Source organism: Odocoileus virginianus, chromosome 3, assembly GCF_023699985.2.
Source record: "Odocoileus virginianus isolate 20LAN1187 ecotype Illinois chromosome 3, Ovbor_1.2, whole genome shotgun sequence".
NCBI lineage: Eukaryota > Metazoa > Chordata > Mammalia > Artiodactyla > Cervidae > Odocoileus > Odocoileus virginianus.
In genome coordinates this window covers 3,832,332-3,859,866 of record NC_069676.1, presented here as the reverse complement: position 1 = coordinate 3,859,866, position 27,535 = coordinate 3,832,332, and the positions used below count along the sequence as shown (strand labels likewise).

The 27,535-nt window shown below is 47.2% G+C and overlaps 1 protein-coding gene and 2 long non-coding RNA genes across 4 annotated transcripts in view; 1 reads left to right on the top strand and 2 right to left on the bottom strand.

Moving 5' to 3' along the window:
* Window positions 1-1,611: 1,611 nt before the first annotated feature.
* LOC139033010 (uncharacterized) lies at window positions 1,612-15,884 on the bottom strand. Its single transcript, XR_011485631.1, has 2 exons — window positions 15,485-15,884; window positions 1,612-2,338 (listed from the first exon to the last, which is right to left on the bottom strand). It is a non-coding gene; the product is annotated as an uncharacterized lncRNA (long non-coding RNA).
* Window positions 4,021-13,695, bottom strand: LOC139033007 (uncharacterized). Its single transcript, XR_011485628.1, has 2 exons — window positions 11,413-13,695; window positions 4,021-10,775 (listed from the first exon to the last, which is right to left on the bottom strand). It is a non-coding gene; the product is annotated as an uncharacterized lncRNA (long non-coding RNA).
* UPF1 (UPF1 RNA helicase and ATPase) overlaps window positions 14,527-27,535 on the top strand; it is a 33,808-nt gene continuing 20,799 nt past the window's right edge. The window contains exons 1-2 of one of the 2 annotated variants that reach the window (XM_020884477.2): window positions 14,527-15,022; window positions 26,737-26,879. In XM_020884477.2, coding sequence (XP_020740136.1) covers window positions 14,801-15,022; window positions 26,737-26,879 — 365 coding nt within the window. In that variant the 5' untranslated portion in view covers window positions 14,527-14,800. The remainder of the gene's footprint in view (window positions 15,023-26,736; window positions 26,880-27,535) is intronic. The other variant, XM_020884478.2, reaches the window with a different exon arrangement.

Below are 27,535 nucleotides of genomic sequence, written 5' to 3'. Positions count from 1 at the left end.
TCAATAGTTACTGCAGACTGGTCTACTTGCTCTGAGGCATGTGAGATCTTCCCGGATCAAGCTCATGTCTCCTGCATTGGCAGACGGATTCTTTGCCACTGAACCCCCAGGGGAGCCCAAGTGCCTCAATTAACATGTACATACATCCATTCTTTCCCAGATCCTTTTCCCATATAGGTTATTACAGAAGATTGAGTTCCTGGAGTTGTGTTAAGATGTAAGTGCCTGGGTCTGCCCACGGTCTTCTCAGGCTAAGTGTCTGTCAGAGGTGGTGGTTGGCATTCTCGGAGACTGATCCGAGATGCCTGCACCCATAGCAGGTAGCCCAGGTCCTTTTGAAAAGCCCCTTTGTCCCTTCTGAGACAGACTATCCTGGATGATTAAAGAAAAAAAACCCAAGTGAATCCCACCCTCAATGTCCGCTGGGTTTGCTTCACCGGCTCTGAACCTGTTTCCACTCCTGGAAGATGGATGACTCATCTACTCTTAGAATTTCTGAGGTGCTGGTTGTCAAGCAATGTTATTCCTGTGTCTGTTTCACACCAGGGTTTCTCAACCTCAGAGTTATTGACACTTTGGGTAAGATTTCTTTTTTTTTTTTTTTTTTTTTTTGTGGAGGGCAGTCCCGAGTGTTAGAGGATGTTTAGCAGCATCCCTGCCCTGTACCCACTAGATGCCAGTATAGAGTTGCAGGATTCAGAAAACACAACTGCAGAAGACCCAGGTAAATTTGAATTTCAGACAAACATAGAAAAAAATTTTAGCCTAATTTATCCCAATCATTGCATGGCATACAATTATACTAAAAAGGCATTTGACAAGGGTGCTCAGTGAGAAATGAACAGTCTTTTCAACAAAAGGTGTTGGAATAATTGGATACCTACATGTGAAAGTATAGCGTTGGATGCCTGCTGTGTATGGGGGAAAATATCTATGACCTTAGAATGGAGTCGGGTGGGCTCATGCCCAGTCGGGTCCGGCTCTTTTCCACCCCATGCACTGTAGCCCTCTAGGCTCCTCTGTCCATGGAATTTTCCAGGCAAGAATACTGGAATGGGTTGCCATTTCCTACTCCAGGGGACCTTCCCAACCCAGGGATTGAACTAGCATCTCTTGCATCTCCTGTATTGGCAGGTGGGTTCTTTACCAACTGAGCAACTTGGGACTTTAGAATAGGCAATAGTTACTCAGCTATGATGGCAAAAACAAGGCAACGAAAGGAAAACCAGGTAATTTATACTTCATCATAATTTAAAAGTTTTGCGCTGCAAATGATATCGTCAAGAAAATGAAGAAGACAGCCCCCAGAATGGAAGAAAACAAGCGCAAATCATACAGTTGACAAAGGATTTACATTCAGTATACAAAAATAGCTTTTTACCACTCAATAATAAAAATGTAAATACCTCAATTTTAAAAGGGCTAAGGACGTGAGTAGACAACAACCACCCTGAGATAGAAGAACGAAGTTGGAAAACCTCACTTTCTGATTTCAAAAACTATTCCAAAGCCACAGTAATCATGACAGTATGGTATTTGCATAAGGATAAACAAATACATCAATAGAATAGAACTGGGAATCCAGAAATAAAGCCTTCCATTCGTGATCAATTGGTTTTTTAAAAAAATATTTATTTTTGGCCGTGCAGGGTCTTCACTGTGGTGCATGCTTTTCTTTAGTTTTGGTGAGCAGGGGGAGCTCCCTCGTTGGGAGGAGAACTAGAATGACAAGTAGCTGAACGAGAACCACTCTCTGGTTCTCATTGTAGTGGCTTCTCTCGCCGCAGAGCACAGGTTCCAGTGCACAGGCTCAGCAGCTGTGGTGCATGGGTTTAGTTGCCCTGCAGCATGTGGAATCTTCCTGGATCAGGGATTGAACCCATGTCTCCTGCATTGGCAGGTGATTCTTTACCCCTGAGCCACCAGGGAAGCCCAATCAATTGATTTTTAACAGGGGTGCTATTTTAGTCTGCTTAGGCTGCTATAGCAAAATAACAGAAGACTGGGTGACTTAAGCAACAGGCATTAATTTCTCATAGTTCTGGAAGTTGTTAGGTCCAAAATCAAGATGCCAGCCAAGTCAGTTCCAGGTGAGAGCTCTCTTTTTGTAGATGGCTGACTTCTTCTTCTTCTTCTTTTTTTTTTTTTAAGTCTTTATTGAATTTGTTACAATGTTGCTTCTGTTTTATATTTTGTTTTTTTTTTTTGGCCTAGAGGCATGTGGGATCTTAGCTTCCTGACCAGGGATGGAACTCACACCCCCTGCATTGGAAGGTGAAGACTCAACCGCTAGACCACCAGAGAAGTCCCGTTGGCTGACTTCTTGCTGTGTCCTCACCTGGCATAGAAAGAGAGAAACAGAGAGACAGAGTGATCTGGTATCTCTTCTTATTAGGGTACTAATCCCCACTATTAAGCCCCATTCTCATGAATTCATTAAACTCTAATTACCTCCCAAAGGCCCCATTTCCTAACCATCATATTGGGGGTTAGGGCTTTTCAATTACACATTTGGGGGGATACAAACATTCAGCTTATAAGAGGTGCCAAGACCATTCAATGGGGAAGTAGTAGTCTCTTCAGCAAATGGCACTAGAACAACTGGATATCCTAGATATCCACGTGTAAAAATAAAGCAGTTGGACCCCTACTTCACACCATACACAAAAATTAACTCAAAATAGATCAAAGACCTGAACATAAGACTTAAAATTATAGTACTCTTAGAAGAAAGTCAGCTCAGTCACTCAGTCGTGTCCAACTCTTTGCAACTCCATTTGGACTGCAGCAGGCCAGGCTTCCCTGTCCATCACCAACTCCCAGAGCTTGCTCAAACTCATGTCCATACAGTTGGTGATGCCATCCAACTATCTCATCCTCTGTCATCTCCTCCTCCTGCCTCCCAGCTTTCCCAGCATCGGGGTCTTTTCCAGTGAGTCAGTTCTTCGCATCAGGTGGCCAAAGTATTGGAGTTTCAGCTTCAGTATCAGTCCTCCCAGTGAACATTCAGGACTGATTTCCTTTAGGATGGACTGGTTTGATCTCCTTGCAGTGAATTTCTTCTCCTTATAAGAAAACACAGACGCTAATCTCCATGACCTTGGATTAGCAATGGTTTCTTGGAAATGACACCCACAGCACAAGCAACAGGGGAAGCAAGTAGATCAATGTGCCTCCTTTTCTGAGGGGCCCTCAAAGCATGTGAAGGTGTTGGTGGATCTTGAGTTTGCAGGAGAAACGTGCCAGAGATATCAGAGAACGGAAGATCTTGACAAAGCATGTTGATTCTTTAATCATCCCTTCACCCTATAACCATGGTAATAGGATTCCTCCCTGTTCTCCCAGAGCGCTGATGTGGGCTGGTGACTTGACCACCAGAAGGTTTACGGAGTACCTACTGTGTACCCAGCTTTGTGTTAGGCCCTGGGCACGCAGCGGTGAATGAACAGTGAATGAGATGGACACAGCTCCTGCCTTCAGAGAACTGATTTTTGCTCCCACCTAGGTTGGGTTCTCAAGAAGCTGAGCCTGAGATAGGGATTCAAGGCTGGGTGGGTTTGGGAGAAACCAGTGAGGGAGAAGACAATGCAGGACAAGTTAGAGAAGGAGCAGGCAAGGAACTGGGCTCAGCTGTAGTCAAGCCCTCACTTCTTTAGGGTGGACCCGAGAGTGTGAAGAGCAGCAAAGTTGGTCTCATTCTGCTGGTTCCCCACGCCAGCTGGTCATTGGTGCGGGCTTGCCTAGGGTGTGTGTGTTTGGGGAGGTGTAACCTCCCCACTGAGGCAGTTAGGATGAGGGTGATTCACAGTGGGTGACTGTGAGCTGTTAGCAGACAATATTTGCAACAGCTGAGCTAGGTGCACTAGCCGGTAAAGGAGATCTGAGTGAGGCACCTATAGCATCCTGTACATCAAAAAATCACACTAACAATAATTTAGTCACAGTTATAATCAATGTGTTATGGGACCAAACTTGGGTCCACTTGCCCACTCACAGTAAAACCAATCTACTGACACTGGGTTGTGATGAACGAAAGTACAGCATTTATTGCAGGGCGCCAAGCAAGGAGTCCCAGCAGCTAGAGCTCAAAAGGCCTGAACGCCTTGATGGCTTTCAGGGAGAGGTTTTTAAAGACAGAGTGAGGGAGGGGAGTTTGGGGTGTGTGATCAGCTTGCGGATATTCTTTTCATTGGCTGGTGGTGAGGTAACTGGAAGTAATATCATCAACCTTCTGGTTCCAACAGGTCTGGGGTCTATGTGCTTGTGGGCAGCATGCAATTAACTTCTTATGCCTGGTGGGGGATCAGTATCTGCAAAATAATTCAAAGGACACAACTCAGAGTGTTATCTATAGCCCTTGAGGAAGAACTAAAGTTTCTTGAATCTGTTTACTAAACTGTTACTATTTTATCTCCCTTGACTGTTTTCCTTTCTCACTACATTTTCTCACTTCTCTGATTAAGAGTGTTTGGAACTTGGGCAAGGCCTAGGAGGCTAAAGTTATTTCTATAGAGGAGAGGCAAGTGAAGGACATGGGAAGTGGGGTCTGTCCTGTGAAGGCCCTATAGGGTACTTCTCAGTTACAAACTCTGGCTGTGAAAAGGGCTCCATCAGAGGAAGGAAAGGAAGGTCTTGGGGTGAAGGGAAAAGAGGGATAAGGCATAGATCCGGAATTCTGGTGACCATGTCGCCAAAAAAGCTAGAAAACCAAAGTCCACTGGAAGGGCCTGGGGCTCAGCTGCTCCAGATCACATTCGAGGGCTGGCTTCCCTCCTGAGGCACCTCAGCCAGGATATCTTCCAGCCCATGACAGCTGTGGCTGACCTACCTTTAGGGGTGTAACACCCCAATCTGAGGTTGGGACAAGTCATTTGTTACTACTGACAAACACTTAAGTTGTTTTGAATCTTTTGCTTTCACCAACTAACCTGCAATTAAATATCTTGCAGGGCTTTCCTGGGTGTCACGGTGGTAAAGAATTTCCCTGCCAATGCAGGAGACACAGAAGATGTGAGTTTGATCCCTGGGTCGGGAAAGTCCCCTGGAATAGTAAATGGCAACCCACTCTAGTATTCTTGCCTGGAAAATTCCATGGACAGGGGAGCCTGGCAGGCTACAGTCCATGGGATTGCAAAGAGTCAGCCACAGCTGTGCAACTGAGCACATGCACGTGTAAATGTCTTACACGTCTGTATCAGTTATCCGTTGCTATGTAACAAATTATACCCAAGGTTAGTGATTAAAATAATAAACACCTGTTATCTCATAGTTTCTATTAGGTCAGGAATTAGGAAGGAGCTTGAGGTCAAGATGGTGGCTAGAGCTGGAGCTAAAGGACACGCTCCTGAGGCTGCAGGGTTCGCCGCTGCACACGGGTGGCGCCAGGGGCTGCCTGACGGTTGCTGTTTCTCAGTTGCTCTGTCGTGTCCAGCTGTTTGCCGTCTCATGGACTGCAGCACACCAGGCTCCTCTGTCCTCCCCTACCTCCCGATCACTCAAACTCATGTCCACCAAGTCAGTCCTGCCATCCAACCATCTCATCCTCTGTCGCCCCTTCTCCTGCCCTCAGTCTTTCCCAGCACCAGGGTCTTTTCTAATGAGTCAGTTCTTCACTTCAAGTGGCCGAAGTGTTGGAGCTTCAGCTTCAGCATCAGTCCCTTCAATGAATATTCAAGATTGATTTCCTTTAGGATTGACTGGTTTGATGTCCTCGCAGTCCAAGGGACTCTCAAGAGTCTTCTTTAGCACCACAGTTCAAAAGCATTCATTCTTTGGTGCTCAGCCTTCTTTATGGTCCAACTCTCTCATCTGTACATGACTACCGGAAAAACCACAGCCTTGGCTATACAGACCTTTGTCGGCAAAACGATGTCTTTGCTTTTTAGTACAGTGTCTAGGTTTGCCATAGCTTTCCTTCTAAGAAGCAAGTGTCTTTTAATTTCATGGCTGCAGTTACCATCCACAGTGATTTTGGAGCCCAAGAAAATAAAGTCTGTCTCCACTTGAGGGGTCTTAGTTTCCTCTCCCTGGTCCTCAGGATGTGGTAGCTTGTATAACCTAGAGTAAGTGACCAGGAGAGGGCAAGGCAGAACCCCCAGTTCCTCCAGCTTCATGCAGTTACTTCTGTCACCTTCTATATTGCCCTCTATTCATTAGCTGCAAGTCACTAAGTCCAGTTACACTCAAGGGTAGGGCAATCAAAAAGAAGTGTCAAAGAATTTGAGGACATATTTTAAACTTCCAAAATGTTGATGAGGGGGCAACTTTTAAATTGAAGTAAAATCCTATAGCATAACATTTAAAGTAGATAATTCATTGTAAATTCCCTGGTGGTCCTGTGGTTAGGATTCTGGGCACAGGTTTGATCTCTGGTTGGCAAACTAAGACCCTACAAGTGATGCAGTGTGACCAAAACAGACAAACAAAACAAAAACAAAACACACAAAAAATAGGCAATTCATTGATTTTTCGTGTACGCACAATGTTACACAACCACCACCACTATCTCATTCCAGAACATTTTTGTCATCTTCCAAAGAAACCCTATATATTTTGCAATTCCCCCTCCCCCATATCCTGGCAACCATCATTCTATTTCCTGTCTTTATGAATTTGCCTTTTCTCAGTATTTCACAGGAGTGGAATCATATGGTATTTGTCCTTCTTGGCCTGAGTCATTTCAGGGTTAATATTTGCATGTTAATCTCATAAAAAAAAAAATACCTTCATAGAGAGCTAGAATAATATTTGACTGAAAATCTGGGTACCATGGCCTAGTGAAACTTACACTCAAAATTAACTATCACAAGTCCACCTCTTGTCAACTTGACAATCATACACACCTCCTTAAACCATACTTAATTTTCAAAAAAAGATGCTAACCAGGTCATACTTTTACCCAACACAGTTACAACTTTCCTGTGTACAATGAAAATATACTAACCCTTTCTCTTGCAGAGAATACAAAGTCCTTGGGTGATATTTACTTTTGTCCTTGATATCCTGTAAGTTAAATACTATGATGTGAAGTTCAGTTCGGTGAAGTCCAGTTCAATCGCTCAGTCATGTCCAACTCTTTGCAACCCCATGAACTACAGCATGCCAGGCCTCCCTGTCCATTGCCAACTTCTGGAGTTTACTCAAACTCATGTCCATTGAGTTGGTGACGCCATTCAACCATCCCATCCTCTGTCATCCCCTTCTCCTCCTGCCTTCAATCTTTCCCAGCATCAGGGTCTCTTCCAATGAGTCAGTTCCTCACATCAGGTGGTCAAAGTATTGGAGATTCAGCTTCAACATCAATCCTTCCAATGAATGCTCAGGACGTTGTGCTATAAAGTCAATATACTGAATATTGGGACTTACCGGTGGTCCAGGAGTTAAGACTCTATGCTCCCAATGCTGGGGGTTTGGGTTCCATCCAGTCAGGAAACTAGGTCCCACATGCTGCAACTAAATGCTCACATGCTACAGTGAAAAGATCCTACATAAAAGATCTCGCATTCAGCAATGAAGTTTGAAGATTCCGTGTGCCAGAACTAAGACCCAGCACAGTCAAATAAATAAAGAAATATATCATTACATGGTCAGAGAATAAGATGATGAAAGCAAATATATTTGCTATATAGATATTACACACACATACACAGCAAAAAAAAATAAGGGAATGGTATGGCAGAAGCAACACACTGTTGTAAAGCAATCATCCCTTAATTAAAAATAAATAATTTTTTTTTAGAAAGAAAGAAGTACTCATGATGATTTCAGTCTTCATTTCTGTAACTGGTCATGTGGTCATAGCTGGTATTAACTACCTTCTTCTACTACCCGTTCCATATTCCCTTTGGCCTCAGCAAGCATCTGAGTGATCATGGTTCTTTACCTCATTGAGTGACACAAAACTTCATTCCTGAAGGGTCTGGACCATTAGTAATCGTGACTGAACTGGGTTGTTGTGGTTCTTTATTGGCCTTAATCACATGACCACAATAATACTACTGTGAGAGTTGGACCTATAGAAGGCTGAGCGTCGAAGAATTGATACTTTTGAATTGTGGTGCTGGAGAAGGCTCTTAAGAGTCCCTTAAATTGCAAGGAGATCAAACCAGTCTAAAGGAAACTAAAAGAAATCAATCCTAAATATTCATTGGAAGGACTGGTGCTGAAGCTCCAATACTTTGGCCACCTGATGCAAAGAGCTAACTCATTGGAAAAGACCCTGATTCTGGGAAAGATTGAGGGCAGGAGAAGAAGGGGACAACAGGAGATGAGATGGTTGGATGGCATCACTGACTCAACGGACATGAATTTGAGCAAATTCTGGGAGATAGTGAAGGATGGGGAAAACTGGTGTGCTGCAGGCCATGGGGTCTCAAAGAGTTGGACACAATTTAGTGACTGAACAACAACAACAAATGACAATACTAACAGATGCCTTCATGGGATCTGTTGTGGTCCAGACGTATTCTTCCTTACTTCCATTGTGGAGTAGAAGGCTACTTTCCCTCTTGGACATCACGATCCATCATCTCAGTCAGCACAGTAACCCCCTTCCTTGCCTGTTGATTCAGAGGCCTGAGGAACCCAAAATGGCCAGGTGGCCAGATAACTGTAACTTCCAGTTCAATAGAATCATTGTTTTTCTCCCAGTCTAATCACTCCTCCCTTTGAAATAAAGACCTTGGGACTTCCCTGGTGGTCTAGTGATTAAGACACTGTGCTCCTAGCGCAGGGTTGAGGCTTTGATCCCTGGTTGGGGAACTAAGAGCTCACACGCTGCACGAGTGCAACCAAAAAATAAATACAAAAATGAAATGAAGACCTCTAGGCCAGGAGAGCATAGGTCACAATGACAGGAAGCAAAAATTTTGTTAGGCGTCCCTAGTGGTAATAGTGGATGATGCCACTCCCATATCCATACCTCGGTTCCTGGGTTCGTGAATCTTGGCTATCAGATTTAGACCATATGCAGCCTCCTGGACAACCGTGCCTCAGCCCTGCACCTTGCTGGTACTGTAACTGAGTCTTCAAATGGCCACTCTATAACTCTATCAAACCAGTTACTCCAGGATGATGGGGAATATGGTAAGATCAGTGAATTCCTTGCCACACTTCATTTTCCTTTGCTATGCAGTGAGCTTCTCAATCAGAAGAATGCTGTATGGAACACCATGATGGTAGACAAGGCTTTCTACAAACCCACGGGTGATAGTTTTAATGCATTCTATTTATGTGTGGTTGACCTGGATCTTTGTTGCTGCAAGTGGACTTTCTCTAGTTGTAGTGAGCGGGTGCTGCTCTTATTTGCATTGCATGGGCCTGCGGCTTCTCTTATTGCGGAGCACAGGCTGCAGGCACAGGGGCTTCTGTAGCTGCAGTATGCAGGCTCAGGGGTTGTGGTTCACAGGCTTAGTTGCCTTGAGGCAGGAGGAATATTCCCAGGCCAGGGGTTGAACTTGTGTCCCCTGCACTGGCAGGCAGATCCTTGAACTAAAGAGCCTCTTGATGAAAGTGAAAGAGGAGAGTGAAAAAATTCGCTTAAAACTCAGCATTCAGAAAACAAAGATCATGGCATACTGTCCTATTATTTCATGGCAAATAGATGGGGAAACAATGGAAACAGGGACAGACTTTATTTTGGGGGGGCTCCAAAAATCACTGCAAATGGTGACTGCAGCCATGAAATTAAAAGATGCTTGCTCCTTGGAAGAAAAGTTATGACCAACCTAGACAGCATGTTAAAAAGCAGAGACGTTACTTTGCCAACAAATGTCCGTCTAGTCAAAGCTATGGCTTTTCCAGTAGTTATGTATAGATGTGAGAGTTAGACCATAAAGAAAGCTGAGCACCAAAGAACTGATGCTTTTGAACTGTGGTGTTGGAGAAGACTCTTGAGAGTCTCTTGGAGATCAAACCAGTCAATTCTAAAGGAAATCAATCCTGAATATTCATTGGAAGGACTGATACTGAAGCTGAAACTCCAATACTTTGGCCACCTGATGTGAAGAACTGACTCACTGGAAAAGACCCTGATGCTGGGAAAGACTGAAGGTAGGAGGAGAAGGGGATGACAGAGGAAGAGATGGTTGGATGGCATCCACTGACTCAATGAACATGAATTTGAGCAAGCTCTGGGAATTGGTAATGAACAGGGAAGCCTGGTGTGCTGCAATCCACGGGTCACAAAGAGTCAGACGCAACTGGGCGACCAAACGGAACTGATAGTTGTACCGGCCTTAGTGAATGGAAGTCCATATGGCCGAGCTCGTGCATAACCTCTACCCCTGCCACCATGGTCTCTTGTTGATGTGGTCCATTATGTTGTGGCAGGAGTGGCTGGGGAGAGAAGCTAACTTGTATTCACAGAATGGGTCACTTTGTCCTTTGATTATTGAACTGCTCCTCTGTTGAGTTTAGCCTTTGTGAACATTCACATGGGGTACAGATATCTTCACACCCCCCACCCTCTCATTCAGGGAGGTCTATCCACACAGTCTTCCCCAGACTTTATAGTCCTCAAAATTCCAATCATGTTCCTTCCAAATCCCTGACCATCCAACAAAACCACTGGCTGCAGCCTATGAATCAGTGTGCTATCATACATTTGGCCATTTCTCCCTCCAAGCAAAATAAACAGCTAAATGCACTGGTTGAAGTTCTGCCCACTGGAAGGACCCCCCTTCATGGCTGTCCTTCAGGGCTGTCACAGAGAGGCTGTAGCTTTGCAGCTGTCCACTTCTGGTGGTATCTGCGTATTTTGAAGGATCATCTGGATTCTAGGCCCAAAGAGAAATCTTGGGTCAGTTGAATATAAGAAGGACTTCTAAAAATATCACTGAGCTAGAAGAGCCCTGAATTTTTGCTGAATTTATTTCCTACTCTCTGACATACAAATGTCTTACCAGTAAGTTCGGAATCATTGCTACTTCTCGATCATTAGGTCCAATCATCATAATGTCATCAATATAATGGACCAATGTGACATCTTGTGAAAGGGTAAGTTGATCAAGATACCTGCAAACTAAATTATGACTTATGGCTGGAGAGCTGAACCCCCGAGGTAGGACAGTGAAGGAATATTGCTGGCCTTGCCAGCTGAAAGCAAACTGCTTCTGGTCTTGGACAAGGATGGAGAAAAAGGCATTTGCCACCTCTGTAGCTGCATACCAGATACTGAGAATGTGTTTATTTGCTCAAGGAATGAAACCACATCTGGTGGGGCAGCTGCAACTGGAGTCAACTACCCAGTTACTTGTGATAACCCACTGTCATTCGCCATGCTCCATCTGTCCTCAGCACAGGCCCAATAGCAGAATTGAATGGGAATGTGCGCTCAGTTGCATCTTTCAAGTCCTTAATGGTGACACTAATCTCTTCCACCCCTCCGGGAATGCAGTATTGTTTTTGGTTTACCATTTTATTAGGAAGAGACAGTACTAGTGGCTTTCACTTGACCTTTCCTCCCATAATAGCTCTCACTCCATAGGTCAGGAAACAAATGTGAGGATTCTTCTAGTTGCTAAGTGTATCTATTCCAATTATGCATTCTAGAACTGGAGATAAAACACAAGATGAGTTCAGGGATCCACTGGAAAACGAACCAGATAAAATTCCATTGATAACTTGACTTCCTAAGTCCCTACTCTGCTGATGGGCCACGGTGATGTTTTGGTTGTCCTGAAATTTGTGTTGGTTCAGAGCCACTGTCTAGTAATCTGTGAAAGGCCTAAGGATTTCCTTAAGTCCAGTGCATGTTCACCTTGGCAAAGGGCCAAAGGTTCACTTAAGGGAGAAAGGTTAACATAAGAATTTTTGGTAGTGTACTGGGTCCTTCCCAAGGGGCCTCAGCCTCTTCTTCATTAAAGATGTTCTGGGTTTGTGAACTGGATCAAGTCTAAGAATTGACTGACATGATACTCCATTTTTAAGGTTCAAATTAGACTTTTATTCACATGACCTAGAACTTTTCTGCTTAAACAGATCAAGTAAGAATTTAGTAGGCTTCCCAACTATTTTACTTTTAGGAATGCCATGATCAGCTAGTCAATGCCACAGGGCTCTGAGTCAGACTCTTCTGATCGCTACTTTTTTCCCCTCCTGATTGCAACTTTGACTCTGCTGTCGTTATGGTAACCACATCCATCTTCAAAAGCTTAGGGAGGTGAGTAGGTCTTAAATGATAAATCTACTCTACCGTTTTCATCTCCCTAAGCTTTTGACTCCTTTCCTTGAGAGTAAACTATAGTTACTGTTGAATTACTTCTCCTTTCAATTTATTACATTTTTTCTTAATTTTTTTTTGGGTTTTGTTGTTAGGTGCTTTCATGTTTACAATTATGATTTCTTCCTAGATTGAAATTTTATCATTATCATTATACAATATTCTTTGTCTCAAGTAACCGTTTTTGTCTTAATATCTGTTTTACCTGATACTAGTATAGCCAATATAGCTCTCTTTCGGTTACTATTTGCCTGGAGTATCTTTTTCCATCCAGTTACTTTTGGCCTTTTTGTCTTCGACTCTAAAGTGAGTCTTTGGGGACTTCCCTGGCAGTCCAGTGGTTAAGATTCTGCACTACCAATGCGGGGAGCATGGGTTTGATCCCTGGTTGGGGAACTAAGATTCCACATGCCAAGTGGCAAAGAGAAAAAAAAAGTGATTTTTTTTTTTGCAGACAGCACAGCTGAACCATGATTAAAAGGGGAAAAAAAAAAAAACTCTGAAAATCTCTGCCTTTTAACTGGAGAGTTTAATTCAATTTCATTTAGTATAATTACTGATAAGGACTTATTTCTGCCATTTTGCTATTTGCTTTCTGTATATCATATCTTTCTTCAACTCTTCCATTACTAACTTCTTCTGTGTTAAATTGATATGTTTTAGTGTATCATCCACAATGTTATTTTGCAAATGTGAAGCTAAGTAGGAAATAAAAGGAGACCCTTAGAAGTGGAATTACTAGGTCAAGGGCAGGGCAAGGCAAGCAGTGAAACTGCTAAGTTTTACCAGATTAGTCTTAAATGATTCTACCAATTTGACTGGATACTTTCCATACAGGGCTTTGCATTTTATTGAAAGCATCTGTTAGCTTGCTAGGATTCTCCCTTAAACTGTGTCTTCCTGTAGAGGGGGACCTAATTATTCATTTTTTATATTCCCACGTTTTCATGCACTGGAAGCCAAAAAAGATGTGAAGAAAGAAAAAGGAATCTTTTATCATGTCATGACAGGAATATTGGAAAATGAGGAACCATGCAGCATCTGGAACTTTAGGAACGGCCATGCAAACCAGGAGCCCTGTGAACTGACTTCAAGTACTGAGTCCCAGAATCCTGGGAAGTGGGGGGTTCTCCAAGACACTTTACAGAAAAGGAAGCTGGGGCTAGGAAGTTAGGAGATTAAGGCTCATAAACTAGTAACTAAACTTTTACTGAGCACCTTTCCTGCGTGGGCGGTTATCCTCCCACAGAGAAGACCATGTGATGAACAGTCAGCCCCTGTCCACATGGAACTTCTCTTTGTAAATGCCCGGGAGTAAAGAGTAGCTCATTTACTCCTCATCTCACCTTTTTATTTATTTATTTTCGATTGTGTTGGGTCTTGGATGCTCCTCAACGATTTAGCAGGGCTACTCTCTAGCTGTGGTACACGTGCTCCTCAGCGCAGTGGCTTTCTTTCTCAGAGCACTGGCTGCAGGAGGTAGCCTGCTTCTGGCTTCAGTAGTTGTGGTCCAAGGGGCTTAGTTGCCCCACAGCATGTGGGCTCACCCCAGATCAGGGATCAAACAGTGTCTGCTGCATTGGCAGGCAGATTCTTAACCACTGGACCACAGGAAAGTTCCCCTCATCCCATCTTAATGGCTATTATTTCCCTTTCCCAGCTGAGGTAGACTCAGAGAGGTAAAATCGCTTGTATAATTAAAGTCACACAGCCAGTAGGTGGCCAGGTTTGGGTTTCAACCCAGAGCAGTGCTCCCGATCGCTGTTATTTCATGCCTCTGAATAATACCATTGTCCAGAGCAGCAGCAACCACTTTTTCTGTGCGCTAGGCTCGGTGGTAAGGACTGTCCCCATTCACTTATTCAACCAGTGCAGACTGAGTAGCTACTATGCGCCATGCGCCCTCATCTTAAAAGATTTGGCGAAATTAGCCCAGGGAGTTTCTCCGAGGGAAGGGGACGCACTACACCTTCCTCGCCAAGCCTCCCCAGCTGGGTGTTCCACCTCGGGAAGGCATCCAGCTGGCGCTCAATTAACCCATGGCCCTGTCGCCGCTTCTAGGAGCACAGACGACCACGGCCGCACCATTCGCTGCCCGAGTGCCACAGAGAGCGGTTGAGGCGGCCCCAGGAACTCGTGCGGTCGCCGGGACGGCGGTTGGAAGCCCCGCCTCCGCGCGTGCGCGCTGCGCGTCCCGCCGGCCCGCTCGGCTCCGGCAGTGCGGGCGCGGTTGAAGGCGTCCTCGAGGAGCGCGCGCGCCTGCGCCGTCGTCGGACTCGCGCACGCGCACCTGCGCCGGCCTCACGCACGCGCACGGCGGCGGCGACGGCGGTGGCGGCGGTTCCTGCCGGGGGCTGCGAGGGCGGGCGGCCCTGAAGGAAGCGGCAGAGCTGAGGGGCTCAGCGGCTCGGCGCGCGTGACTCTCAGCCCGGCTCGCTTCGCGGCGGGCGTTTTGAGCCTGTCCAGGGGCGCGGACGCGGCGGTGGCGGCGGCGACCCGAGGCCTGCGGCCTAGGCCTCAGCGCGGCGGCGGGCTCGAGTGCGGCGCGGAGCCGGCCAGAGGGCCCTACGCGGCGGCACAATGAGCGTGGAGGCGTACGGGCCCAGCTCGCAGACGCTCACCTTCTTGGACACCGAGGAGGCCGAGCTGCTCGGCGCTGACACCCAGGGCTCCGAGTTCGAGTTTACCGACTTCACCCTCCCCAGCCAGACGCAGACGCCCCCCGGCGGCCCCGGAGGTGGCGGCGCGGGGGCCCCGGTCGGAGCCGGCCCGGGCGCGGCGGCCGGACAGCTCGACGCGCAGGTGAGCGGCACATGGCGGCGCCGGAAGCCGGGGCCCGGCCTCGGCGGCGGGGGACCTGCTCGGGTTTCCCCTCCGGCCCGGCCGGGGTTGATCTGCTCGGCTCCTGCAGTCCCTCCTGCTTCAGAGTGACTTGTCCGGGGTATGTCCCGCTTAGTCCAGGTCCGGAATAACCTGCCTCTAGTTTCTGCTCTCCAGCCGACCCGGGTAAACCTACTTCAGGACCTTCTCTGGTCTCTCTCGAGTGATCTCAGGATCTAGTTCCACACTGAGTCTTAGCTGATCGGTCCCAAGTCCCCTTCCGGGCCTGTCCGAAGTGACCGGCCCTAGGTACGTCTCTGGCCTGGGCGGGGGTGACTTGTCCCCGAGTTCTCCTTCAGCTGGGTCAGTGCCCCACTCAAGCCAGCTCCTGATCTGCGCCGATTCCCCCCTCAGTCCCATCCGACCGCTGCCCCACCCCCTTACCTGTGGTCGCAGTCTGGGCACCCCTGCCCTCATTCTTGTCCAGTGGGTTTATATTGCATCGGGCCCACGGACGCTGGCGAGAGGAGGGCTGAGGCTCCTCCAGCAGAAACGGAATCTGTGCATTCAACAGAGAGCCCCAAGCTCGCAGAGTTTTAAGATTATTAAGGAGAGTGTTTGCGTTTTGTTTTTTCTTCTTGAATTGCCTGTTGCTGAAACCGACCTGTTACGTAACTCCGCAGCCCTGCCTTGGAAAAGTTGGTTTTGAGTTTGTTCCTCCAGTGGGTCAGTCAGTGGTAGTGGGTTTTATATACGTGGCTCTGCCACGTCAGGAACTTTTGTTCTTAATGATGTGAACATTTAGCAAAGGCTGCTTGGTTATTTTAAATTTGGGTTTGTGTTATGAGAGTGTATCCGGCATACACTTCCTGGATCTGGGTCCGTGACCCGGGATGGGAGAGGGCGCTGGCTGTGGTCTTGGGCTAGGCTCCGCAAGGAATGTAGCCATCATCCTGTGGGTCTCAAATTCCATTCCTGTGCCTGGCACCTCCCTCAGATTTATTTTCCTGAATTCTCAGCCACAGAGGAACTATAGGCTTCACCTTGTCACAGGTGTCCCTTGGCATGAGGACCCACTGCCAGAGTTGGGGGAGCCAACCCAGCCTCAGCCAGAGTGAGCTGAAACTGTCTCCTGGGGAAAGGGGCTTGCATTCTAGTTGATTGAGTCACTCCCTGTGGGTAGACCACCCACTTGGACTTTCTTTTAGCCCCTAATAGAAGCAGAAAACATTTGACTCATTCTAACCCCAGATTCCTTAAAAATAGAAGCTTGATGGGTGGGGCATCAGGGAGAACAGGTGTGCACATATCTGTGTTTTTTTCCCTTTTGTTGACATATCATGGGGGCAGGGAGAGTTTGCTTGGGAAATAAGTGAGCCGCTGGAAGCTCATGATAATACCTGTTACCAGAGGAGTTTCATACTCTGTAGATGCTGTTTCCACAGCTGTAACATGGGGGTAACAGCTGTATTTTTGTTCCTTTTAAACATACTGAAATCTGGACTCATGTATGAATGGATAGACCAGATATTACTGTCTGTTATTTGTATCCAGTATGTCCAGAAGACTGAGGCTAAAGATCTCTTGGCTGAGCAGTGTGCCATGACCTGTGGCAGTTCAGGGGTGTTTTGTGGAACGTAATCGTTTTATTGCAAATCCTTTTTAAACTGTAGACTGTAAAACAGCAAACTCTGAGTTCTAATTTTGTCCCTTGGGTTCTGTTTTTGATTAATTGTGGGGGCGTGTCTTTCTCTTTCAGTTGAAGTAATTGATTTCTTTTTTTAAAAAATAAATTTACTTATTTTTTAATTGAAGGATAATTGCTTTACAGTAATTGCTTTCTTTTAGTGCACCTGAACACTGAACTGTATTGAATAAGAGCATTAAAACACTTCACCAGAGGGAAACATTATGGTTGAGCTTGCTTGTTATGACATCAAAAGGGTTTGTCTTTTTTTACTTTTAAGTAACTCTGGTGACCCACCCACCTGTAGCCTAACTCTGGATTTGTCTTTGGGTAAGGGGAGTGAAAAGTTGATTATCTCCTGTGTTAGTTGGTGGCATTGGCTGCCTGTGACATTTGGGAGGTTTTCCCTTATTTGTCCTCAAGACTTGCCTGTATAACCAAATGTCCGGTGGAGCTTCTATTCTGAGTGCCTTTTGATTTTATCTTTTTGGATGAGTGGCTGTGAATTGTCAAGTGCCGTGCAGCTACTTTTGTGTCGCAGCTTTACTGAGATAGAATTCACGTACCGTGCGCCTCACGTGCCAGTGCTGCCCAGTGCCTTTAGTACAGGGCTGTGCAGCCACGCCCGCAGTCGCTCTCAGGGCTTTTTCCTCACCACGGAAAGAAGCCTGGTGCCCTGGAGTCCGCCCGCCTTCCTTATCTAACCCCGGGGCAGCCGCTGACCCGTCTCTGTTCACCTACTTCGGGCCTTTCACGTAAGTGGGCTGGATGTGGCCGTACTGTGCCTGTGGTCGTTCGCTCTCACCGAGCACGTTTTCAAGGCTCATCCACGCTGTAGCTTGTATCTGCTGCATTCCTTTTTATGACTGAATGATGTTCCACAGCATGGACAGACGACGTTTTGTTTATCTACTTGTCTGTTGGTGGACCTTTGGCTTAGCTACTATGGGAAGTGCTGCTGTGAACATCTGTGTACAAATTTATGTGTGGGTTTAAGCCTTCAATGAAATTCTGGGTGGTCTGGTAACAGCTGCCTGTTACCTTTTCAGGGGCTACCAAACTTTTCTAATGTGTAGCTTTCTACGTCACTGATTCCACTTTTAATATCAGTCTTGACTGCCAGTTTTGGTTTTGCCTGAAGGTTTAGGTAACGTGTGTGTCACGGGGCGGTGGGGAGAATGGTGCTGAGGTGAACTGAGTTGGTTCAGATAACACTTGTTTTCTTATTTATGAAATGAACAGATATTTTTCACAGCCCTGTCAAATGTCCTTAAGATAAGGCAACGATTTTCTTTTGAGTATTTGACCCTTTTTTGGGCCTGTCTCCCAGCGTCTCAAAGGGCAGGGAAAGGTGATTTCAGAAGTCCTTTGCATAACAGCTGGTGTTACAGACCTTCTGGCCTGTTTAGTTGTAATATTTCCCTTTGGTGCTGCTATTGTGTTTTCCTCCAAACACTGGAATTATGATGATGAAAATCTTGGGTTGGGAACACTACCAAACAAAAAAAGGAATGAACCACTGATGCACACAGCAGCATGGATGCATCTCAAAATAATTCCACTGAGTGAAAGACACACTTTAAAAAAAAGGTATATACTCTATGATTCTTCTCATATAAAACTCTAGAAAGTGCTAGGTAACCTATGGTGATAGAAGGTAGAACAGTGGTTGGGGAGAGGGGGAGAGGAGGAGAGGAGGGAGGGGATGACAAAGGCAGGAAGAGACTGGGGGTGATGGATGTGCTTGTTATCTTGATTGATGGATTCATGAGTATTTAGATACATCAGTGTGTATTAATTTTAAAGAGCCGCTTCCTTGTCTTAACCCTGGCTGCCTTCAGAAGTTCTGACACATCCTTGACTATCTAGGTAAACAGATTGTCTTATGATTCCTGGCCCTTAGCTTATGATGAGGAGTGAGTTCCTTACAGTTCCAGGGTTCCTGAAAGCGGTGAGTTTAAAATTTGCGTGGACCTTTTTTGGTTGTGTGAACACTCGGTTAGTACAACTGTGACATAGTGCGCCTTGAGAAAATTGGAGATGAGATCCTGCACACTTCACAGGAGCTCTGGCAAGTATTCTATAGCACTTGTCTTTTACTGGATTTCCGGGGTTTGAAAACTAAAAGGGAGGAACTCACATGACTTAGTGCTGAATAGCTGAAATAGCTTCTGCCTCTGTTTACCCAGTTAATTTCTTTACCCATATTTAGCGTGATTGGGGGAAGTTAACACTAACACAATAGCAAAATTCTCTGTCAACCTGGGTCCCACAACCAAAAAAGGAGACATCTTTCAAACAGCTTCACTGAGGTGTGATCATGCACCGTGGAGTCCTCTTGTTCTTCAGTGTTTGCTTCAGTGGCTGTTTTTTAGTAGCTTTACTGAGCTTGCAGCCATCAGACAGTCACTCACTGTCCTCTCTTCTCTCTCATGCCACCGTTCTTTCCTCTTCAGCTTTGTGCCTGCTGATCTTGGTAGTCTCTGGTTAAAGCCCTGAGGTTGGGAATCAGGCGAGCCACACTTGGCCACCTGAGCCCGCATGTCGGGGACGTGTGCTGCCTGCCCCGTGTGGGCTTCCGCGCCGGGGTGCTGAGGCGTGGCCACCCGCTCGGTGACGAGCCTGCGCGCCCGTGTGTCTGTCCGCCGGTTCTTTGGTTCCTTCCACACAGGCTCCCAGGCTGCCCTCCCTGGCCTGATTCTCGACGCTGCCCCTCGGTGCTCCCCTCTCCCCGTCCTGCTCTGCTCCGGGAGCGCTGTGGGCAGCGACTGCTGCGAGGAGGCGGAGTGAGCCCTTGGTCAGCGGCAGCTGCTGCGTTAGACGTGGCGGGTGCTGCCCAGTCTGCAGGTGACTTTGGGGACGGTGGGAGTCCAGAGGAGGGAGTGGTCTGCCTGGCAAAGGGAAAGCCTTTATGAGTGGTGCTCCTGGAGTCGGTCAGGAAGCTGCGCCCGCTTGGCGGGGAACACGGGGCTTGGCATGGAGGGCTAGTGGGTGCAGGCAAGGGCCAGTGTCTACACCGAGGGGCCGGGCTCGATCTGGGAGCCTTGTGTTGCTGCTGAGGGGTACTGTGACCTCACTTGAGAGTGGGGCCCTTAGATGGCGGGAGGTCTGGCAGAGTGTGGCTGAAGCTGGAAGGGGGATTCAGACAGAGTGTGCTGGGGTCAGGCGTGTGGCCTTCCATGTGTGTGACAGAGAACGCTCATGGTACCAGCTGGCCCTTCCTCCTCCTGGGGTCCCACAGCTAGCATCAGATCCTTTTGTGCCTTTTTAAATGTGTGCTGGTCCAGTAGCAGCTTGCGAGCTGGACAGCCAGACTCGGCTTCTCAGGACCCCTGTGGACTGGGCCAGGATGCCTCTAGACCTCCAGTTGGCTTAGGCCGCCTGGGGAGCTTTGGGGACCTTCGTCAGGACTGAGGATAGCACCTTCCTGTCTACTGCAGCTCCTCTCGTAGCTCAGCTGCTGGGGTGACATGAGCCTGGCGGCGCCACTCTCCTCGTCCCCAGGTGGAAGGCGTTTGGCTGTGCTCTCGTCTTCCATCACTCCTCTCAAGGGCGTGGCTCTGCAGAGCTGACACAGTTTCCAGGCAGCACTTTGTCCACCTGTATTGTATAAAAATGTATGTTATGAATTCTCTCGTGTATAAGTAAGTAAAGCAAACCCTGCCCTTCTTTCTTCTTGATTTGATGATTGTGAAGATTTCCCTCTCTCTTTTTCTTTTCCTTCTCTGACATGTTTTAAAGCAAATCCAACCTAGTTTGCTCTTCTGAGGTTGAGCCATATGAGTTAGTAATACTCAACCATTTAGACCTACAGTATTTAGAATGCATTTCTGAAAACAGAAAAAGGGCATCCTCATAGCCTCACTGCTGTTGTCAAGTGAGCAGCGCCGGCGGTAGTTGTTCGGGATCGTCTAATCCATGGGACTCCCTTTCCTCCACAGTCGCACCGTTTACCTGGTCCAGAGCCCTGCCAGGTCTGATGTTAATGGGACTGACTGACGTGTCTCCAGCCCTGCTCTCCCGGGCAGCTTCTCTCTCTACTTTCCCTGCCACGGAGCCAGAATCTTGTCCAGGTCACTGTCTGTGAGGTGTCCTGCCTCCTGGACTGAACCTCTCCTCACAGTATGGCATCTCCCTGCAGGTGTGGGTGGACCCCGTTTCAACCCGTGAGCTCCTCTGAAAAGTGGCTGACCCCAGAGCTGGGTAGTCAGGGGCAGGGTGCGCCTCAGCCAGCTCAGACAGGTCAAGGATACTCGTGAGCTTTGGAATGAACTGCAGGGGTGGACTCAGCCCTTGATGAGAACAAAAAAAGGGGGAGGCAGGTGGGGCTCCTTTAACTCAAAGCTTAGGGACTGCTGTGTTGGGTGCGACCATGTGAAGTCCCCTTCGTTGTAGGTCAAAAATGGTCAAATCGCAATAATTTCTTGTGGTTAAAACAGATTAAAGAAGGCTGAGAGATCATATCACAATGTGTAATCATTAACTGGATCTTGAATTTAAAAAACTATAACGGATGTTATTAGGGCATTGGGGACGTGTGTGTGTGTGTTAGATAACAGTATTACATTAGCATTATTCCTGAGTGTGATGCTTATATTGTGGTTATGTGGAAAAAGCTCTTGTCCTGGGGCCTGTGACTCTGAAATGGATCAGGAAAGTAAAAGTAAAGTAAAAGTATGTGTGTGTGTGCATGCTTGTGCAGAGCAAGAGAGGGAGAGAGCAAGCCTGGTAAAATGTGAGTGGCTGGTAGATCCAGATGAGGGATGAGTGGGTCATTCATTCTCTGTAGTTTTGAAACTTTTTCGAAAGTTGAAGGAGAAGGGATCTTCTGTTAGGCTCTCCTGAGGGCTCAGAGACCCAGTAGCTCCTCTCTGCCTCAGGCCACCTCAGGAAAGGCGGTTTCCCATTCACTCTTTTTTACTAGACTGTGGAAGAAAAGAATAAATGATGAGTCATTTTACATCACAACCTTTCTGTCTTGGATGAGAAGATGTATTTGTTGAGCCAGTACTGTGAGAGCAAACTGGGGTGTGGGCTCAGTTCTCGGTGCTGGGGTCATAGCAGGACACAGCAGGCAGAGCTGGCCCCACTGGCACCCCCAGATGGGGTCAGGGGTGACCTCCCTTGGAGGTGCCCTCTGGATGGAGACTGAAGGGCCAGGAGCTGTCTGTGCAGAAGCCGAGGGGGTAGTGAGTGCAAAGGCCAGGGGCTGAGAGGAAGGTCCATTTTATGGTGAGTGGTTGACGCTTACAAGGTCTGAGATAATGCGTGGTCTGAAAGTTCTTACCAACACATTTAGCGGTAATTTTTAACTGACGTGCTTTTCCTCCATGAGAATGAAGTGACTTTTCTTCCTGCTGCTCTGATGTGCACAGAATTCTGCAGTGGGTCATAAGAAACTCTCTTGGCAGAAAATCCCTGAAAGGCCTTGATCATAGTGTCCAGAGCAGGGTTGGAGAGGAAACTGTTTCTTTGGCTTTCTAGACCCAGTGACCTGGTACCTGGGGGTGTGCGCAGAGAGCCCGGGGAAGGCTTAGGGAGGCCTTTGCCCGCTTGAGCCCTGCAGGACCCAGGGGTCCTGGCTGTAGTTGAGGGGCTGATAACGTCAGTCAGTCCTGTGCCAGACAAGGACCTTCCCCTCCCTTCTTCTGTTACGTTGCCTGGCTTGGGCTGTGTGCCTTCTCTGTGCCAGGCGCTCTTTAGTGCTTTAATTCAGTTAATTATAGTTTCTAAGGTCAAATGCATTTTTGAAGTTAATGTTTATCTTAAAACTTTCCAGAAAGTAGAGAGAGAAACTGACAACCCAGCTGTGAAGTCTGTGTTGTGGTCAGGTCACAGTAGGGCAGGAGTCGGGCCGGGCAGGGGTCGGACATGCCCGTGTGCGTGTGCAAAAAGTACTTGTAAGAAGGGGCACACCCCACTCCAGCCACACGCTGAGGGCCTGTTGGGGAATCTGGCCTCTCCTCTGGTCTCCTTGCCTTGGAGCGTGAGGGAGAGTTCATCTGACCTTGCGTTGTCTGTATTGCATTCTCTCAAGAGACTGCCTAGAGCAGACTCAGATTTCCTGCTGCTTATGAAGCCTGAAGGGTTCATAACAGTGATGCAGAGAAAAGGTCGCCACTTTGAAGAGCCTCACACGTCCCCGAAGCTGGTTCTGTCTGTGAGGGGAGAGGTGTGGCTCTGAGGCCTGGGCGAAGCAGCATGGCTAGAGTGAGGGCCCTGGTGGCCCCAGGTCTCTGTGTGACTCCTTACACGGATTGTGGTGTTTCAGGGACGTAAAGGTTCACATCACTAATGTTGCTTTGAACAAAAAGTTTATGCAGCCTGATGACATGTTTTAGGAGCTCCTCCTCTAGGAGTTGGTGAGATTTTCGTTTTTCTTTTCTTTAACCGTTTTTAAATTGCAGTATACTTAAAATGCTGTGTTAGTTTCAGGCGTACAGCAGAGTGATTCAGTCACACACACGTGCGTATATTCTTCTTCAGGTTCTTCCCTGTCACAGGCTATCACCAGATACTGGATGTAGCTCCTTATATCATAGCTCTCTGTTGTTTATCTGTTTTATGTACAGCCATGTGTATGTGTCAGTCTCAGAATCCTAGTTAACACCTTCCCACTCAGCCCCTTTGGAAACCAAAAGTTTGTTTTCTGTTTCTGTGAGTCTTTCTGTTTTGTAAATAAGTTCATTTGTTTCATTATTTGTTTTTTTTTAATATTCTGACATATAAGTGATATCATAAGATACTTGTTTTTTGTCTGACTTCACTTAATATGATACTCTCTCATCCATCCATGTTGCTGCAAGAGGCATTGTTTCATTCTTTCTAATGGCTGAGTGGTATTCCATTGTGTGTGTACTGCGTCCTTATCTGCTCCTCTGTCAGTGAGCATTTAGGGTGCTCCCGTGTCGTGGCTATTGTGAATAGTGCTGCTGTGAACATTGGGGTGGATGTATCTTTTCAGAGTTTTCTCCGGATATATGCCCAGGAGTGGGATTGCTAGATCATATGATAACTCTATTTTTAGTTTATCCTCCATGGTGGCTGTACCAGTTTACATTCCTACCAACAGTGTAGGAAGGTTCCTTTTTCTCCACACCTTCTCCAGCATTTATTATCTGTAGCCTTTTTAGTCATGGCCATTCTGACTGATGTGAGGTGATACCTCATTTGGTTTGCATTTCTCTAATATATTAGCGATATTGAGCATCTTGTCATGTACCTTTAGCCATCTGTATGTCTTTGGCGAAATATTGGCAAACATTTTCTTAAAGTGCTAGGTACTAAATGTTCTAGACTTTGTGGGACAAGAAGCAAATACCTACTATTAGGTAGTTAAGTCAACCGTTTAAAAATGTGAATACCGTTCTGAGCTTGAGATTGTGGCCCACATCCTTCTCTCTCCTGTAGCATGATATATGTGGCTGTTCCAGTGCCATTAAGTGAAATCCAGGTACCGTAATCTGGCCACACACTTTGAGAAAACCAGCATTTGTGAGCTGAGGCAGTCATCCCGAGAGACGTATTGGTCTCTGTCAGCAGCCTCATCCTAATGTTGCCACTGTGCATGTCAGGGGAAGTGTTGCCAGGAGGAGAGGTGACTTTTCGAAGTGGTAATCTGCTATCAAAATTTCAAACAAAACACAACAAGAAATTTAGCAACCTGATGAAAAATGGGCAAAATGCTTGAATAGACTTTTCCTCAAAGTGAAAGTGAAGTCCCTCAGTCGTGTCTGACTCTTTGCGATGCCATGGACTGTAGCCTACCAGACTCCTCCCTCTATGGGATTTTCCAGGCAAGAGTACTGGAGTGGGTGGCCATTTCCTTCTCCAGAGGGTCTTCCCGGCCGAGGGATCGAACCCGGGTCTCCCGCATTGTAAGCAAAGAAGATAAACAGTTCCTCAGAGAAGATATACAAATGGCAAACAAGCATAGGAAAAGATACTTAGCATCATTATAATCCATGAAAGGCAAATGGAAACCACAATGAGTTATTGCCTCACACCCATTAGGATGGCCACTGTCAAGAACAAACAAAAATCACAAGTGTTGTCAATGATATGGAAAAATTAGGACCCTTGTGCACTTCTGGTGGGTGGGAATGTAACATAGTGTAGCTGCTGTGGAAAACAGTAGTAACTTCCTCACAAAGTTAAACGGAATAGCTATATGATCCAGCAACTCCATTTCTGGGTATATACCCCAAAGAATTGAAAACAGGGACTTGAAGAAATACTTGTACTTTATAGTAGCATCATTCACAACAACCAAAAGGTGAAAGCAACCCAAGTGTCCATTTTCAGATGAATGGATAAGCAAAATGTTGTGTCTGTACAACGGAATATTGTTTAGCCTTTAAAAGTGAGGAAATTCAGACACAGTTATGACATAGATGAACGCTTAACCCCTTATGCTAAGTGAAATAAGTCAGTCACAAAAGGACAAGTACTGTATGACTCCACTTGTGTGAAGTCCCTATAGTAGTAGTTAAATTCATAGAAACAAAGTGGAATGGAGGTTGCCAGGGACTGAGGGAGGGGAAACGGACAGAGTTTCAGTCTGCGAAGATGAGAAAGGTCTGGAGGTGGATGGCGGTAGTGGTTGAACCACCATGCGGGTGTACTTAATGCCACAGAACCACTTAAAATTTTTTTAAGAGGAGATCAGGGATTCACAAAGAGGTGCTTGTGATGATGTTAATAATGTTACCTGCATGACATTAAAACCCAAAAGTTGATATTGATTTTTCATTTTTAAAAAAAAATAATTTCCCCAAAACAAAGCATACAGTCTTACATTTAACCCGGACCTTCTGAAAATGCAAGTATATTAAAGTGGTGGCAGAAGCTGTGAAATGGGGCTCTGATCTGGGTGAGACCACTGCAGAGACAGGGGTTCCTGTAACGGGTACTTGACTTTCTTGACAACCCAAATACACCTTTGAAATTTCTGGGGTGCCGCCTCAGGAGGCGTGTTGTTCTTCGGCTCAGATCACTGACTGAGCAGCGGATGGGCTGGCCAGGGCCCGCCCTGCGTGGCGTGCGTGTGGGTTAGGGTTTCAGTTTGCCCGCTGCACGTGGCGGGGGCTCTGTGAGGGAGCCAGGCCAGTGTCTGACCCATCTCACGGCTCAGAGAAGCCTGGGGCTCCTGTCACTCCCTGTCCTTCATCACAGGCCGCTCCTACTGCTTGACCCAGCTTCTCGTGGGCTGTGGCCCCTGGGGGTGATGATGGGGACACTTGGCTGCCATCTGAGGGGGCAGTTCCTGGAGGGCAGCTTCTAGGAGCATCTCTTCCCCTTGGATGAGCTGTCTGTGTACCTGTGAATGGATCTGTGAGCTCAGCAGAAGTGCCTGTGAAGTTCACTGCTTAGTTACTTAAAGTTGCCTGTTTGTATGTTTTTGCTGTTAGAACATGTAAAAGGTAGTAATATTAAGTACAATTGTATCCTGAAACTAGAAGATTGTCTTAACATTCAGTTTCTAATTCCTGCTTAAGGGCTGCCTTCCGGAGGGGGAGCTGACAGTGAAGAACATCTGTGGACTAGCAAGAGAACCACACTCCTGCGTCTGCAGGAGTCACAGCCTCCTCTGGTGCTTAGGCAGAGGAGTGGGGCGGGGCAGGCCCTCGCCATGGTGAGGTGCTGCCCTGCGGTGTGGTTATTCACCTGTCCCTGGGGACCACACTGGGCTTGTGAGAGGCCATCTTGCTCAGTGTGGCCCCCGCGTCCTGGTGGCTGTGGCTCTGTGGCTCGCTGGGGTCTGGCTAGGCTGTGCGCGTGGCAGGGCGGGTGGCCTCGGCCGCACGCGCGCCCTGTTTCTGCCCAGGTCGGTTTGATGGGGAGGAGAGTGTGGAAAGTCAGATCAGCAGAAGCTGGACTGTCGCGGTGGAGAGCAGGCCAGTGCTTCACGGGAAGGTTGCCACGGCTGCTCACGTGGGGAGAAGCCAGGTGCCTGGGCTGAGGCCCAGAAGCTGCCGCCTTTCATGATGATGCTGCCCTTGTGCCATAGGTCGGTGGGCCTGAGGGCATCCTGCAGAATGGGGCCGTGGATGACAGCGTGGCCAAGACCAGCCAGTTGTTGGCCGAGTTGAACTTTGAAGAAGATGAAGAAGATACCTATTACACAAAGGATCTCCCTGTACATGCCTGCAGGTGAGCGCTTCAGCAGAGGGGAGGGCCCGCCTCCCAGAGCATCCACCGTCCACATGCATGCTCTGACTTTACAGAGGCCCATCTGAGACCATCGACTCTGGCACTTGGAAACACTGTCCTTGGCAATAAGGTTGCTCAAGCCCTTGTACGCACATAAATCCCTCATCCTGGGCAGGAGAGTGGGATCAGCACCCTCTGTCATCCCTGATTCTCCCAGCTGGAGGGAGAAAGAGTCCCCTTCTCTGCCTTCCTCAGGCCTTAAGGTTGTTCCCTGGAACCTGCCCCCTCACTCATCTGAAAGAACTCAGCACATCGGGTGAGCATCTGAGTCCACAGGGTAAAGAGAGCAGCTGACGTTTCGCTTACAATGAGGTTCCTGTAGGCTTCTTTAAAATAGCTGCCTTGGGGACTTGCATGGCGGTCCATGCTGCCAGTGCAGGGGTCGTGGGTTCCATCTTTGGTCGGGGAACTAAGATCCCACATGCCGTGTTGAGCAGCAGAAAAAATAATAATAATGGAAAGACCTGCATGTTGACCAAATTTGGAATTCTGGTCTAGAGGAGGACCCATCCCTTGTGTTTGGACTTACTCTTGCTTTTTTGTTACACAAACACAAGGAAATTGAGACCAAAAGAGGTGTAATGATCTTGCTCAGG